This window comes from Mercenaria mercenaria, chromosome 2, assembly GCF_021730395.1.
Source record: "Mercenaria mercenaria strain notata chromosome 2, MADL_Memer_1, whole genome shotgun sequence".
Classification (NCBI taxonomy): domain Eukaryota; kingdom Metazoa; phylum Mollusca; class Bivalvia; order Venerida; family Veneridae; genus Mercenaria; species Mercenaria mercenaria.
Genome location: NC_069362.1, coordinates 65,499,572 through 65,513,964, shown reverse-complemented (window position 1 = coordinate 65,513,964; position 14,393 = coordinate 65,499,572). Strand labels below are relative to the sequence as shown.

General features: G+C 34.7%; 1 protein-coding gene across 1 annotated transcript in view; it reads left to right on the top strand.

The window, feature by feature from the left end:
* Positions 1-14,131, top strand: part of LOC128555186 (UNC93-like protein MFSD11) — a 34,260-nt gene extending 20,129 nt beyond the window's left edge. The window contains exons 7-12 of the mRNA XM_053536786.1: positions 315-440; positions 2,822-2,990; positions 5,367-5,502; positions 6,823-6,990; positions 8,264-8,278; positions 8,986-14,131. Of these exons, the coding sequence (XP_053392761.1) occupies positions 315-440; positions 2,822-2,990; positions 5,367-5,502; positions 6,823-6,981 (590 nt within the window). The 3' untranslated portion in view covers positions 6,982-6,990; positions 8,264-8,278; positions 8,986-14,131. The remainder of the gene's footprint in view (positions 1-314; positions 441-2,821; positions 2,991-5,366; positions 5,503-6,822; positions 6,991-8,263; positions 8,279-8,985) is intronic.
* Positions 14,132-14,393: the final 262 nt, after the last annotated feature.

Here is a 14,393-nt window from a genome sequence, read left to right as displayed (position 1 = left end):
TCATACTCAAAACTGGGTCATGTGGGAAGAGGTGAGCGATTCAGGACCATCATGGTCCTCTTGTTTAAAAAGACAAAAATGAAAATATGTTCCGGAGCCCTGGAAAAAATGTATTTTGATGACATGAAGTCTTGGATTGTCATTTTACTGGTGAAGTTGACAAAGTGACTAGCAGCCATTAATACAGCAATGTCAGAATTGAAAATTGCCACATTGAAATTGAGGAGCAGGATATTGTTTCCACTTTAAATTACTCTTTGGTTGTAGTAAAACCGTATTCAGTTTTTTTATCTATAAATATTTTACACTTGCAGGTTTAGAGTTGACGTTTTTCAGTGGTGTGTACAGTACATGTCTATCCAACACAAAATACTTTGGTGATGAATCCAAAGGCCTCATTGGAATATCTGGAATGTTTATTGGAGCAGGAGAAATCATAGGTCTGTTTGTTTGTTTTATTCCCCCAGCATTAAATAGAAGAGGGGCATGTAGTTTTTCAAACTTTTAGCATTTAGAAGGAAAATATTTTGCAGTAAAATTTTAATTGCTTGAAGTCACATGGAGATGGACAGACTACTCGAGTTTTCCAGAGTTTCAAGTTATTCAAACATAGACATTACAAGAAAAACAGCGGAGGAACATGTTAACTACTCAAGTCATTATTAGAAACTAAAGATTAAGTTAATTTTATTTATGCTGTTGAAGAGTATTTATTTATGTCTCGGTGTTAGTAATGGGAACATGACTCTGGTTCTGTTAATGTCTCCAGCAAAAGCTGCTGTTAGAATGTCAAGTAAACTCACTTTGATTGTTCAGTCTTGAGTGAAATTATTATTCATTTTATTTATAAGTATATTGTGGTTAGATGATTTTTAGGCTATGAAATGATTTGATGGGGTTAAGCAAAAAGTTATGATTTACATGTATCCACAATATTTTTACTGTTCTTTTTTTAGCTCACTTGAGCATGAAGTTCTCATGGAATGCTTTTTAGATAGCTGGATATCAGTCATCTATCCGGCTATCATTCATAATTTCTTTAAAACACTTGCCCTGCTATATTTCTAAAATGGACTCTGAAAAAGTGGGGCGTATTATGTGAACACCCCTGGCAGGCGGCAGTCAGCATCCAAAGCATGTCCCCTCTCTAAGGCGAACAGTTTTCATCCGATCTTCGTCAAACTTGCTGACAATGTTTGTGGGCATAATATCTTGGCCAAGTTTGATAACCAGCCAAATCGCCCCAGGCGCTCTTGGATTATGGTGCTTGAATTACTTGAAAAACTGCGAATTTAGTGTTGTCCGCTCTCCAAGTCCAACAGTTTTCTACTTGAAAAACTGGGAATTTAGCCTTGTCCGCTTTCTAAGTCGAACAGTTTTCATTTGATCTTCATCCAACTTGCTGACAATGTTTGCGGGCATAATATCTTGGCCAGATTCAATAACCAGCCAAATCGCCTAAGGCACTCTAGAATTATGGCCCTTGAATTACTTGAAAAACTGAGAATTTAGCCTTTTCCGCTCTCTTAAGTCGAACAGTTTTCATCCGATCTTCACGAAACTCGCTGACAATGTTTATGGGCATAATATCTAGGCCAAGTACGATAACCAGACAAATCGCCCTAGGCACTCTTGGATTATGGCCCTTGTATTACTCGAAAACTGCGAATTTAGCTATTTAGACATGCGTATTTTGTGACAATCTGGTACTCTTGTTGTACCTTTAGTTTATAGTGTTTCTTGATACTGTCTCATAGTATCAAGTCATTTCCCCAACGTTACTCCCCAACCCCAAGTTTGACCTTTTCATCCTCAAAAACGTAAAAATAGTTTATTTCGTATCTTGTTTTACATAGACTTATATAGGAAAACTTTGAAAATGTTCTTGTCCAAAACCTCAAGCCCCTGAGCTTAGATATTTGGCATGTAGCTTTATAAAGTGTAGTTTTTCTTTAACAAGTTTGTCAAAATTAGCCTTACCCAGGGGTCACTTGTTTATATAAGAAGAACCTTTAAATCTTCTTGAATGCCTTAAACCTCAAGCTCTAGCACTTGGATATTTGGCATGTAGCATTGTGTAGTGGTTTTCTACCAAGTTTATTCAAATCATGAACTGCTTGTTTTGTAATATTGTTTCAGTTCAGTTATGTTTGTATACAGTCAACATTGTACTTGCGACCACCTCTATTAAGCAATTTTTGTATTAAACAACTGGTCAGAATCCCTCCTGAACGTTTTCAGTACATAAATTCATTCCATTAAACAGCTTTATTATTAAATGACTAGCTACCACATTAATGTAGTCCCGACATGTAAAATATTCGACAAAAGTATCTGTTAAGCAACCAAGTACCAAATTCCCGCTGGGCATTTCTTCACCTGTGTAGTTAGTGAGTAGCTTTTGCACCTGACTGAATGCAATTAACCTTTATAACAGTCGAAATGGTGAACAATTATGGTTGTTGATCAAAATTTTAGTAACATTTCTACTCAGAAACAAAAACTAAACTAAAATTGAAGATTATCTTAAGAAAAAAATGATGATGATAATAATGATGATGATGCTGATGATGATTGATAATTATGATGATGATAATGGTGTTTATTTGATTGTATAGAACAGAGATAATACACAATGTACATGTATACATTTTGAAATATATATACATGTATGTTCATAATAAATACAGTTACATTAACAGTTAGAAATAACTTTTCTCTTCACCTGAAAGAAATTCATTAAGAGACCATTCCATTAAGTGACCACTTTTTAGCAGTCCCTTGAGCGGTCTCTTAATACAATGTCAACTGTATATTATAGGTGGTACATTGTTTGGACTGATGGCAAAGAGAACAAATCGTCATGGCCGAGACATTATTGTGATGTTTGGTTATGTAATACATATGGCATGTTTCTACCTCATCTTCATCAATCTGCCAAGTAAATCACCCATAGATCCTACTGATGAGTCAACATACATGACAACAAAGTAAGTAAATCACCCATAGATCCTACTGATGAGTCAACATACATAACAACAAGGTAAGTAAATCACCCATAGATCCTACTGATGAGTCAATGTACATGACAACAAAATAAGTAAATCACCCATAGATCCTACTGATGAGTCAATGTACATGACAAAGTAAGTAAATCACCCATAGATCCTACTGATGAGTCAACATACATGACAACAAAGTAAGTAAATCACCCATAGATCCTACTGATGAGTCAACATACATGACAACAAAATAAGTAAATAACCCATAGATCCTGCTGATGAGTCAATGTACATGACAACAAAATAAGTAAATGACCCATAGATCCTACTGATGAGTCAATGTACATGACAAAGTAAGTAAATCACCCATAGATCCTACTGATGAGTCATCCGCTTCGGGTGCGGGAGGTCGTGGGTTCGATTCCCGGCCGCGTCATACCAAAGACGTAAAAAAATGGTACTAGCAGCTTCCTGGCTTGGCGCTCGGCATTAAGGGGATAGTGCTAGGCCTGGTCAGCCCGGTGTCAGTATAATGTGACTGGGTGGGGTATCATGTCACATGTCTACGGCTTGATATTCCAGTGAGGCAGCACTATAAAGTTGGGCATTGTGCTCACTGCTACAAGTAGACACCGTCGTTTATATGACTGAAAAATTGTTGAAAAAGACGTTAAACCCGAACACACACAAACACACATACTGATGAGTCAATGTACATGACAACAAAGTAAGTAAATCACCCTTAGATCCTACTGATGAGTCAACATACATGACAACAAATAAGTAAATCACCCATAGATCGTACTGATGAGTCAATGTATATGACAACAAAGTAAGTAAATCACCCATAGATCCTACTGATGAGTCAGTGTACATGACAAAGTAAGTAAATCACCCATAGATCCTACCGATGAGTCAATGTACATGACAACAAAGTAAACAAAGTAAGTAAATCACCCATAGATCGTACTGATGAGTCAATGTATATGACAACAAAGTAAGTAAATCACCCATAGATCCTACTGATGAGTCAGTGTACATGACAACAAAATAAGTAAATCACCCATAGATCCTACTGATGAGTCAATGCACATGACAACAAAATAAGTAAATCACCCATAGATCCTACTGATGAGTCAATGTACATGACAACAAAATAAGTAAATCACCCATAGATCCTACTGATGAGTCAACATACATGACAACAAAGTAAGTAAATCACCCATAGATCCTACCGATGAGTCAATGTACATGACAAAGTAAGTAAATCACCCATAGATCCTACTGATGAGGCAATATACATGACAAGAAAGTAAGTAAATCACCCATAGATCCTACTGATGAGTCAATGTACATGACAAAGTAAGTAAATCACCAATAGATCCTACTGATGAGTCAATGTACATGACAAAGTAAGTAAATCACCCATAGAACCTACTGATGAGTCAACATACATGACAACAAAGTAAGTAAATCACCCATAGATCCTACTGATGAGGCAATATACATGACAAGAAAGTAAGTAAATTACCCATAGATCCTACTGATGAGTCAATGTACATGACAAAGTAAGTAAATCACCAATAGATTCTACTGATGAGTCAATGTACATGACAAAGTAAGTAAATCACCCATAGATCCTACCGATGAGTCAACATACATGACAACAAAGTAAGTAAATCACCCATAGAACCTACTGATGAGTCAACATACATGACAACAAAGTAAGTAAATCACCCATAGAACCTACTGATGAGTCAACATACATGACAACAAAGTAAGTAAATCACCCATAGATCCTACTGATGAGTCAATGTACATGACAACACAGTAAGTAAATCACCCATAGATCCTACTGATGAATCAACGTACATGACAACAAAGTAAGTAAATCACCCATAGATCCTACCGATGAGTCAATGTACATGTAAAAGTAAGTAAATCACCCATAGATCCTACTGATGAGGCAACATACATGACAACAAAATAAGTAAATCACCCATAGATCCTACCGATGAGTCAATGTACATGACAACAAAGTAAGTAAATCACCCATAGATCCTTCCGATGAGTCAATGTACATGACAACAAAATAAGTAAATCACCCGTAGATCCTACTGATGAGTCAATGTACATGACAACAAAGTGAGTACATTGCCAATAGAGGCAGCATACATGACAACAAAGTAAATTGTCCATGGAGGCATCAAACAAAGTAAGTATATTTTCAGCAGATATATAGCTATACTGTGTACATTTTCAGCAGATATGTTCCTGTACTTAATGTATATGTTCAACAGATATGTAGCTGTACAGTGTGTATATTTTAAGCAATGTATAGCTTCTCTATGTTTATTTTTTCAGCAAGTATGTAGCTATCTTGTGCAGCTTTCTACTGGGTCTAGGTGACAGCAGCTTCAACACACAGATCTATTCACTACTAGGATTCATGTTCCCTGAGGATAGCTCACCTGCATTTGCTATATTCAAGTTTATTCAGGTAATAAATCTGTAAGAAGTGGAAAAAAGTAATTATAAACTCTTTGAAATCTAGAACAGTATAACCTGTGATAAAGTCCTCCTGTGAACAAATGCCACCTGACTGTAAAAAGCACTAGTTTCATTTGAAAATAAAGCATTTTTAGTTTATTTTAACATGGAAATAAAGACCCCCTGCGCAAAAATAACACCTGCAGTTCAATACCACAATAAGTATCACACAGTATTATGATATTTTTTGAGTGCGTAAGGGTTGAGTTATTGTGGTCATTGATTGTCTGGCATCCATCGTACTTCATCCAACAACATTTTCCTTTAAACAACATCTTCTCCTAAACCACCAGGTTTCAAGTATGATGAAACTTCACAGGGATGTTCCTTGGATGGTCTTCTTTAAAATTTATTCAAAGAATTGAATTCCGTAGAGAACTCATTTCCATGGCAACTGAAAGGAAAAACTTTAAAAACCTTCTTGTCCAAAACCACAGGTCCTAGTGCTTCGATATTTTGGTATGTAGCATCATCTTATGGTCTTCTACCAATCCGCATAGGGTCAGATATACCCCGCCCTGGGGGTCGCATGTTTATATAGACAGGGAAAACCTTTGAAAATCTTCTTGTCCAAAAGCAGAGGGCCTAGGGCTTCCATTTTTGGTGTGTAGCATCATCTAGTGGTCCTCTACCAAGATTATTCAAATTAGCCCCCTGGGGTTAAAAATGGCCCGCCTGGATGGTGTGGGGAGAGTGGGCACATGAGCTTTGATATTTAGTATGTGGCATGCTCTAGTATTTCTCTACCAAGATTGTTCACATCATGACTCTGGGGTCAATATATGCCACACCCATATTGAAGTATTGAAATCTGTATCAAAAGTTATACATGTGGTCAAAATTTCTATGCTGTACTTTCAGCAGGTCATGATTAAGACTATTCAAGAAGACTGTTGAAATCTCTATAAAAATTATACATGAGATCCAAATTTCTATGCTGTAACTTCAAAACAAGAAGGTAGGTCAGTAGGTCACAATTAAGACTATTCGATATGAGTATTTAAATCTGTATCAGACTTGGTCAGCTGCATCCTGGCATGGATCTTTATCAAGTTTTAGGGACCTCCAGAGCTGAAAATAAAAGACCTTTAACAACTTCTTTTCATGAACTGCTTGATGGATCTTCATCAAACTTGGTCTGTAGCATCATTATAAGGTCTTCTTTCAAATTTGTTCAAATTGGTAAATTGTTTTAAATTAAGTGAGCGACTTAGGGCCACTATAGCCCTCTAGCCCTCTTGTAATCCTAATTTTTACTTTTTCTTTACAGTCAATAGCTGCTGCAGTAGCGTTTTTCTACAGTGATTATTTGATTCTCAAATGGCAGCTTCTTATAATGGTTATTGTTGGTTCCATTGGTTCCCTGTCATTCTCCGTTATAGAATGGGAAAGTACAAACCTCAAACGTGAGGGGTACCAGAGCATTTGACAATTAGACGTAAGTATAAATAGGGTTTACCTTCAGAGTTTTTTTTGTTGTTGCGGAGCATATTTTCTTCCAAAGTAAGATGTTTCTGGCATAGAATTATGCAGATTTCACTTTGGTACTCTCTTCATGTTGTTCACAAACAATTAATAATTAACCTTTAGCATGCTAGATAAATTGTCGTCTGCTGGAAATGTCGTCTGCTAAAATTGTAAAGTTCATTCAATTTGCTCCAAAATTGGAAGAAATATTGTCAGAGTAGCAAACAGCTTGGAACCTGATCAGATGCCGATTTAATCAGCGTCTGATCTGGTTCCAAGCTGTTTGCAAAGGCTGTTAAATTCGCCTGCAGCAGGCTAAGGGTTAAAAAATGTTGTGTTTTTTTTTTTTCTTTAGAATGTTTACGGAAGTTGGCCTATCCTGATAGTAGCCAGACAAAGTGCTTTCATTAATTTTGCAACATACCGTATAGCGGGTTATTTCTGCGGTCAAAATATTCTGCGTTTTGGTCCCAAAAATTGTGAAAGAAATTTCTGCGTGTTTAATTTCTGCGTTTTCACATAAAAAGGAGTGAAATTTCTGCGTTTTCGATACCAAGGAGGAGATAGTTCCCGCATGATCGGACGTCGTGAGAATGATAGCGTATGAAAACAATAAACTAAATTACTGGTAACTGCTGTTAAGTAGCTTTGCTTTTAATGAATACATTGTAGGATATAATAACATGTGAATTGAACAAATGTAAGTCCAACAGCAAGTGTACACACTACAACTGCAAACTACGGTATATCGGTATAACGGTTGCACAAGTATAAAGGTTACTAAGGTATAGTTCGGAAGATATTCATAAGGGATTATTAAGAACAACTGAAGTAAAATTCACTCAGTTTAATACATTCACAAAAAAAATCAATCAAACAAACAAACAAACGTTTTCTAAGGGATTAACAGTTAGGATTCGATTGACCATCACAACTAATTATACCATTATCGGTAATTGTTAGATGACGACGGTAATTTCAAATAATTAGACCATGCCATTGTGAACTTCGGATTAACTCGGGTAACATATCGTGAAACAACGTTGATGAAAAATGCAGATTTTTTTTGCGTTTTAAATTTTTGTTGGATAAATATTCTGCTGGAAATATTTTTGCGATTCTACAGAGAGACCGCAGAAACGCAGAAATATTCCCCCCGTAGAAATAACCCGCTATACGGTAGTGGTCTCATTAGCAGTAATTGATATTGATTAGATTTCACATTAAATAATTCTTCATTTCAGCCACCTGATAATTTAGTAAATATGTTTATTTATTACATGCATTCATGTTTATTTATTCCATGCATTCATTCTACAGTTATTCTCCCTACATGCCATGCACAGTTACCTTGATGTCATGTTTTTCACATAAAAGAGATCTTTTCACCCCTACCTTCTTAAGATCCCTTCTATGTACCAAACTTATTTATCTTCAGATTTGTAAACCAAAAGGTACTGCTGTTAAACCATTTATCTGCTAAGTAAAAAGTATTAGATCAATAAGTTTTATAGGAATTTAATGGTACTACTTTATGCTAAAAAAACCTCATTCCAAAAAAAATAATATTTTTTTTATTTGTTCAGGTTCTTTTTATCTTGTGAAATAATGTTTTTATTTATATTAAGAGGAATTTTATTTACATAGGCAATTAAAAGAAACAACATACACTAGTATAACCAGTACACAATTTTGACCTTATTTGTCAAATATTTAGTAAGTTTTGACCTTTGGTCTCCATTGTTTCAAAAATGATAAATGAAAAATAAGTTTCTACTGGCCCCAATTTTTTCCAAAATCCAAATGAGAATCTAATAATTTGTTGTCTCTGTCCTAAAATGTAACTACATTGTTTTTTGTTTTTTTTAAAGTTTACAGTTCATAATGATTTTGTTCAATAAATACCTTAACAGTCAGTTTGATTGTGTTTTGCATGATAATGATATTTTTAAATTTTCTTTTTCAGAGGACTGTTGCAGAAAATAACTCTGTGGACGGTTCTGATGATGAACATACAGAGTTGTTATCTGCGGCAGATCCGCGACCAGGTGAAGAATAAATATTCCAGTCATTTACTGGATTGTCAGGTGCCTGTGATAATGCTGTTGTAACAATATTTACCAGACTGTTATACATTCCTCTGGACTACAATTCCCGTGCAATATTCTATGCAGCCTTGCCGACGGGTAGATGTGAAAATAGTTGACAGTGTTTGTTCTGTTATGTTGAAGTGTTAAATGTTCTAAATAATTATTAATATTGTAATACAGTAAATATCATGTATGTATCATACAATATACTGACTTGACTAAAAAGAGAAATAGATTGACTTAACTGTATGCATGGTTAATGTCACAAGATTGTAAGAATTCTTTCACTGGGAGAAGCTGCAGATAGAAATATCCATCTCAATGGTAACTCTATAGGCAGTAACGAGGTTCTGTCTAGTTACTGAAAAAAAAACAAACAGTTACCCTGAGAGGTGCCCAGGTATTTCCTTTCACATCTACAGCCAGTGATAGATTTGTTTTCTTGCATACCATATTCTTCAAAGAATTGAAATAATTTAAGAAAAAATAAAATATTTTAGTAGCATTTGAAGCTAATGTAAGTTTTTCTAGCACTGTTTAAAACACAGGAAAATCCTGCCTTGCAGCAAGAAAATAACTTACTAAATTTCGTAATTCAAGTACAGCTTTCTGATGAAATCACAGTACAATTAACAAATTTCTTAAACTCCCTCAATCTTTAGGCAATATCATTTCATATTACTAACAATGCATTCATAAAATTTCTCACGCATACAAAAAAAACAGTTGTGAATAACATTAAAATTTCAAATGAATTAAGCAGTGCTATGATATCATTATATTCATGTTATGATAATTTTGCAATATTGAGGGGATATTTGAAGTTTTGTTGATTGTAACATACATACTAAATGCATTGAACTATGTTTATAGGAATGATCAATCCTGCCTTTTGAAGAACAGAAATACTGAACAAATTCATATATCTGCAAATAAAGTAGAGTGAGTGAAGAAGTTTGAATTGAACTGAACTGAACTTGATCATAAATATTTTTCATGTCACTTTTAGTTCATGGTATTCTTTTGCCATATTCACACTGTTGAAAGTTTGTCCCGTGTAGCTGAAATGAAATTATTTTTATAGGTACTGCTTGTCCATATCCATGACTGTGCTAAATGTTTGAGTCAAACAGTTTGCTAAAGTAAAACCATTGTATATAATATTCAGTCTACTGGTCCTGTACTCATCAATGCTCTCTTTCTTTTTAAAGACAACAGCTTGTAACCCCAAACTTTGATTGAAAAAATATTTTTTATGAGCACAAAATGAGATGCAGTCTGATCTTGGTCTGCACTAATTGCTATTCAGTCAGGAAATTTTCAGTGAACACCCATTCGAAAAGTAAATGGTATTGTCCAAATTGAATGATGAACAAGTCCATTATAGAAATTTAGCAGGGTAAAGGTTAAAATTTCGACAGTATAAATGAAATACAAAAGAAGGTATGGTAACTTGAAATTTTAGAGATGAAGTCTAAACCTGAGATATAAATATTGATGAATACAGTCCCAGTAGTCTGACTTATCATAAACTTTCCTTCCAGTGATTGAAAAATGGTTGTATTAGAAGTGTGAATGGAATAATTTACTGGTAACTGGGAGTGGGAATGGAATGTATTGATGGTGAATGGTTTTGTTGATGATTGGAACATATTACAATTTCATAGAGAAGACACTGAAAGCACAGTGCTATTATCATCTCATCTGAACCAGAGGGTCAGGGTGAGCTATTGTGACTGACCAGTGTCCGTCATCTGGTGTTAGGTTTCACACTTTTAAATGCCTTCTTCTCATGAACTGCCTTATAGATCATCACCAAACTTGGTTTGTATGATCCTAGTAAGGTCCTTCCTAGTTTTATTCAAATGCTTCTGCTTGACTGATATAAAGCTGCTGCAGCTAAAAAAAAAAAAAAAACTCCTCGTGAACCACTGAATTTATCATCACCAAAGTTGCGACTGTAGTATCCCTGTAAGGTCCTCTATCAGACTTGTTCAGATGGTTCCACTTGATTTATTTCAAGGGCAATCAGAGCTAAAAATAGAAAAATCTCATCTTTAAATGACTATTAACGAACTGCTTGCTGGATCATCACCTAACTTGGTCCACTCTCAGATTTATTCAAATGGCTATGCTTGACAGATTTTAGAGTTACCATAGCTAAAAATGGAAACACCTTTAAACAACTTCTTTTCATGAACTGCTTGATGGAGTGTCACAAAACTTGGTCTACAGCATCCTCATATTAAGATCTTCTCCTTTATTTGTTCAAATTGTTACATTGTCAGTTTGGTTTAAGGGGTTCAGCTCAATTTATTCATAGAGCCATCAGAAGGAAAAGTAGAAAAACAATGAAATAAGATTTTCTTGAACTGCTCAATGTATCATCAGCAAACTTGGTCTGTAGCATCTTTATAAAGTTCTCACTCAAATACGTTCAAATGGTTTCACTTGACTAATTTTAGGGACTGCAAAATCTTAAAATAGAAAAAACATTTTATATTAAACAAAGTTGTTACCATTCATGATTCAGTTGACATACATACATTCAAGATCAAATTGTCAGTTTCAGGTGAGCAACTTAGGGACATTTTGGTCCTCTTGTAATTCATATTGTTTATTATCTTATTTTCATGATACATTTATATACTTGTATGTAAGACTTGGCAGGGTTTTAGTACAAGAAAGTTATGTTTTAAGTAATACTGCAAGTGTTGTGTGTGTTTTTTCAAATGATGCATATTATGTAAATAAGGCCTATTTTTAGACATATTTTTCACTTCTGCATATGCTAGTTCAATAATATTTCATTGCATTTGTTATTAAGGTATGTTAAAACTAGCATACACAAATAGACCAAGCCTAGAATTTATAGCAACGTCAGTAAATTCCCTGGTTAACAGTTAACAAAAAAATATTTTATTCATCAATACAAGGGGTGTTCAGAAAGTTTTGGGACAAGTGCCGTAACATTCTTACTTTTGTCCCCACCTCCACTCTCCATAAGTAGTGGCATATAGATTTGGTCTTGTTCGTTCATGTGTGCATCCGTCCGATGTTCATGACATGCCTAGCTCAAAAAGTATTTGATATAAATTAATAAAACCTTGCATGAATCTTTATCATTATATGAACTTGCACACCTCCTATTTTCCATCTGGCTTCACCCACTCTTTTCAGAGTTATTGCCCCTGAAATAGTAAAAAATGCACATTTTCATATTGTGACATGCCTAGCTTAAAAAGTTTTTGCTACAGATTCATGAAACCTTGCATGAGTCTTAATCACGATATGAACTTGCGCACCTTCTAATTTTCATCTGGCTCTGCTCCCTATTTTAAGAGTTATGGCCCCTGAAATACTCAAAAATGCACATTTTCACCTTGTGACACTCCTAGCTCAAAAAGTATTTAATATAAATTGATAAAACCTTGCACGAGTCTTTATCATGATATGAACATGCGCACCTCCTATTTTTCATCTGAGTCCGCCCACTATTTCCACAGGTATGGCCCCTGAAATAGTCAAAATTGCACATTTTCATCTTGTGACGTGCCTAACTCAAAAAGTGTTTCATATAAATTGATTAAACCTTGCAATGAGTCTTTATCATGATATGAACTTGTGCACCACTTATTTTTTGATTCCCTTGCCCCCTATTTTCAGAGTTATTGCCCCTGAAATAGTCAAAAATGCACATTTTCACCTTGTGACACACCTAGCTCAAAAAGTATATGATATAAATGAATGAATACTTGCATGAGTCTTGATCATGATATAAACTTGTGCACCTCTTATTTTTTTTGGCTGGCTTCATCCCCTTTTTTAAAGTTATGGCCCCTGAAATAGTAAAAATGCACATTTTCACCTAATTGTGTGCGTAGCTCATAAAGTATTTGATGTAAATTCATGAAACCTTGATTGAATCTTTATCAGGATGTGACCCTGCACACTTGGCATTCTTCTTGGGAATCTTGGTGCTTATTACAGAGTTATGGCCCTTGAAATAGCCAAAATAATGGATTTTTTGTTTGTGATGCTCATAGCTCAAAAAGTATATGGCCTAGAATAATGAATCCTTTTCATAAAATGTTTTTTGGGGCTATACCCCTTTAAGACTGCAAACATTTGAATTGTTTCCCGTTATTTGTGACAAATGTACCAGCGGGGGCACACCCTGTGTCCTCCAGACACATTCTAGTTAGTCTTATTTCCTTGTCATCATTTTTATATGAAATAGGAAAGTTCTTCTGAGATAGCGGATAAATTGCTGTTGAGTCCTGGCAAGATGGCAGTACACCTGTAGATATTGTCATTTGTTTTGCAATGGATTATGGAAAATACTCAGTAACACAACTGTTTAACCAAGAAAGTAGATATTTTATCAAAATGAAGTGACATGTACTTCTTTTTACATTTAATTATCAATTTCATATAAATTGTGTCCAGCTGTTAACTTAATTGCATGCTTATTAAAGGGGGAACAGGCAATATTTCAAAATATTTGTATTGCAACACAACTTGGTAAAACAATAAAACTGGCAATATAACGAAATATGGCTTGAAGGATGTACATTGGCATAACATTGCTAGAAATCATTTTATCAAAAGTGCATTTATTCTTATTTAATTTGGAGTTTTTATCAAATATTGAAATGATCATTATTAACAGCCAGTTTCTCAGCTGTAAAGGTTAAAGAGATCTAACAAATAGATTGGACATTAGAAAAACTTTGCCATTCTCTTAAAAGTGTTCTCATAAGTTTAACACTGTTGATACAAAATACCTTGAGAATTCTAAAGTTGTTGTCATGGTGATGGATCATGTTGTGTCTTTTTTATGCCATTATGTTTGTTATGTAAACTTTTTAGAATGTACATTTATTTGAGAAACAAATTTATTATATATTGTATCAAAGTTATTTGAATGAAGACAGAGAATGCATTGTATGACATTAGGTTGTTTTATTTTTATATACTTGTATATATATATATATATATAAAATAAAATAATTGACACATCACAGACTTATTTATGGCATAGTTCTCAGATTTGCTGCTACTTTTTATAAACTACTGCCTTTGTATTATTTAACCTTAAATGGGCACTGATCTGAGTGAGAGGGAAGACAGTTGTCCGTTAGAAACCACAGAGAGAATGTCATTTGGGAGAACTTCCCAATCCATCCACCCAAAATATTTGTTGTTAGGGTTGTCATTCTTTCCCTTATCACTTTTCTTATGTTACTATATAACGTTCAGTGAGCCAGATAGCTGCAGCATA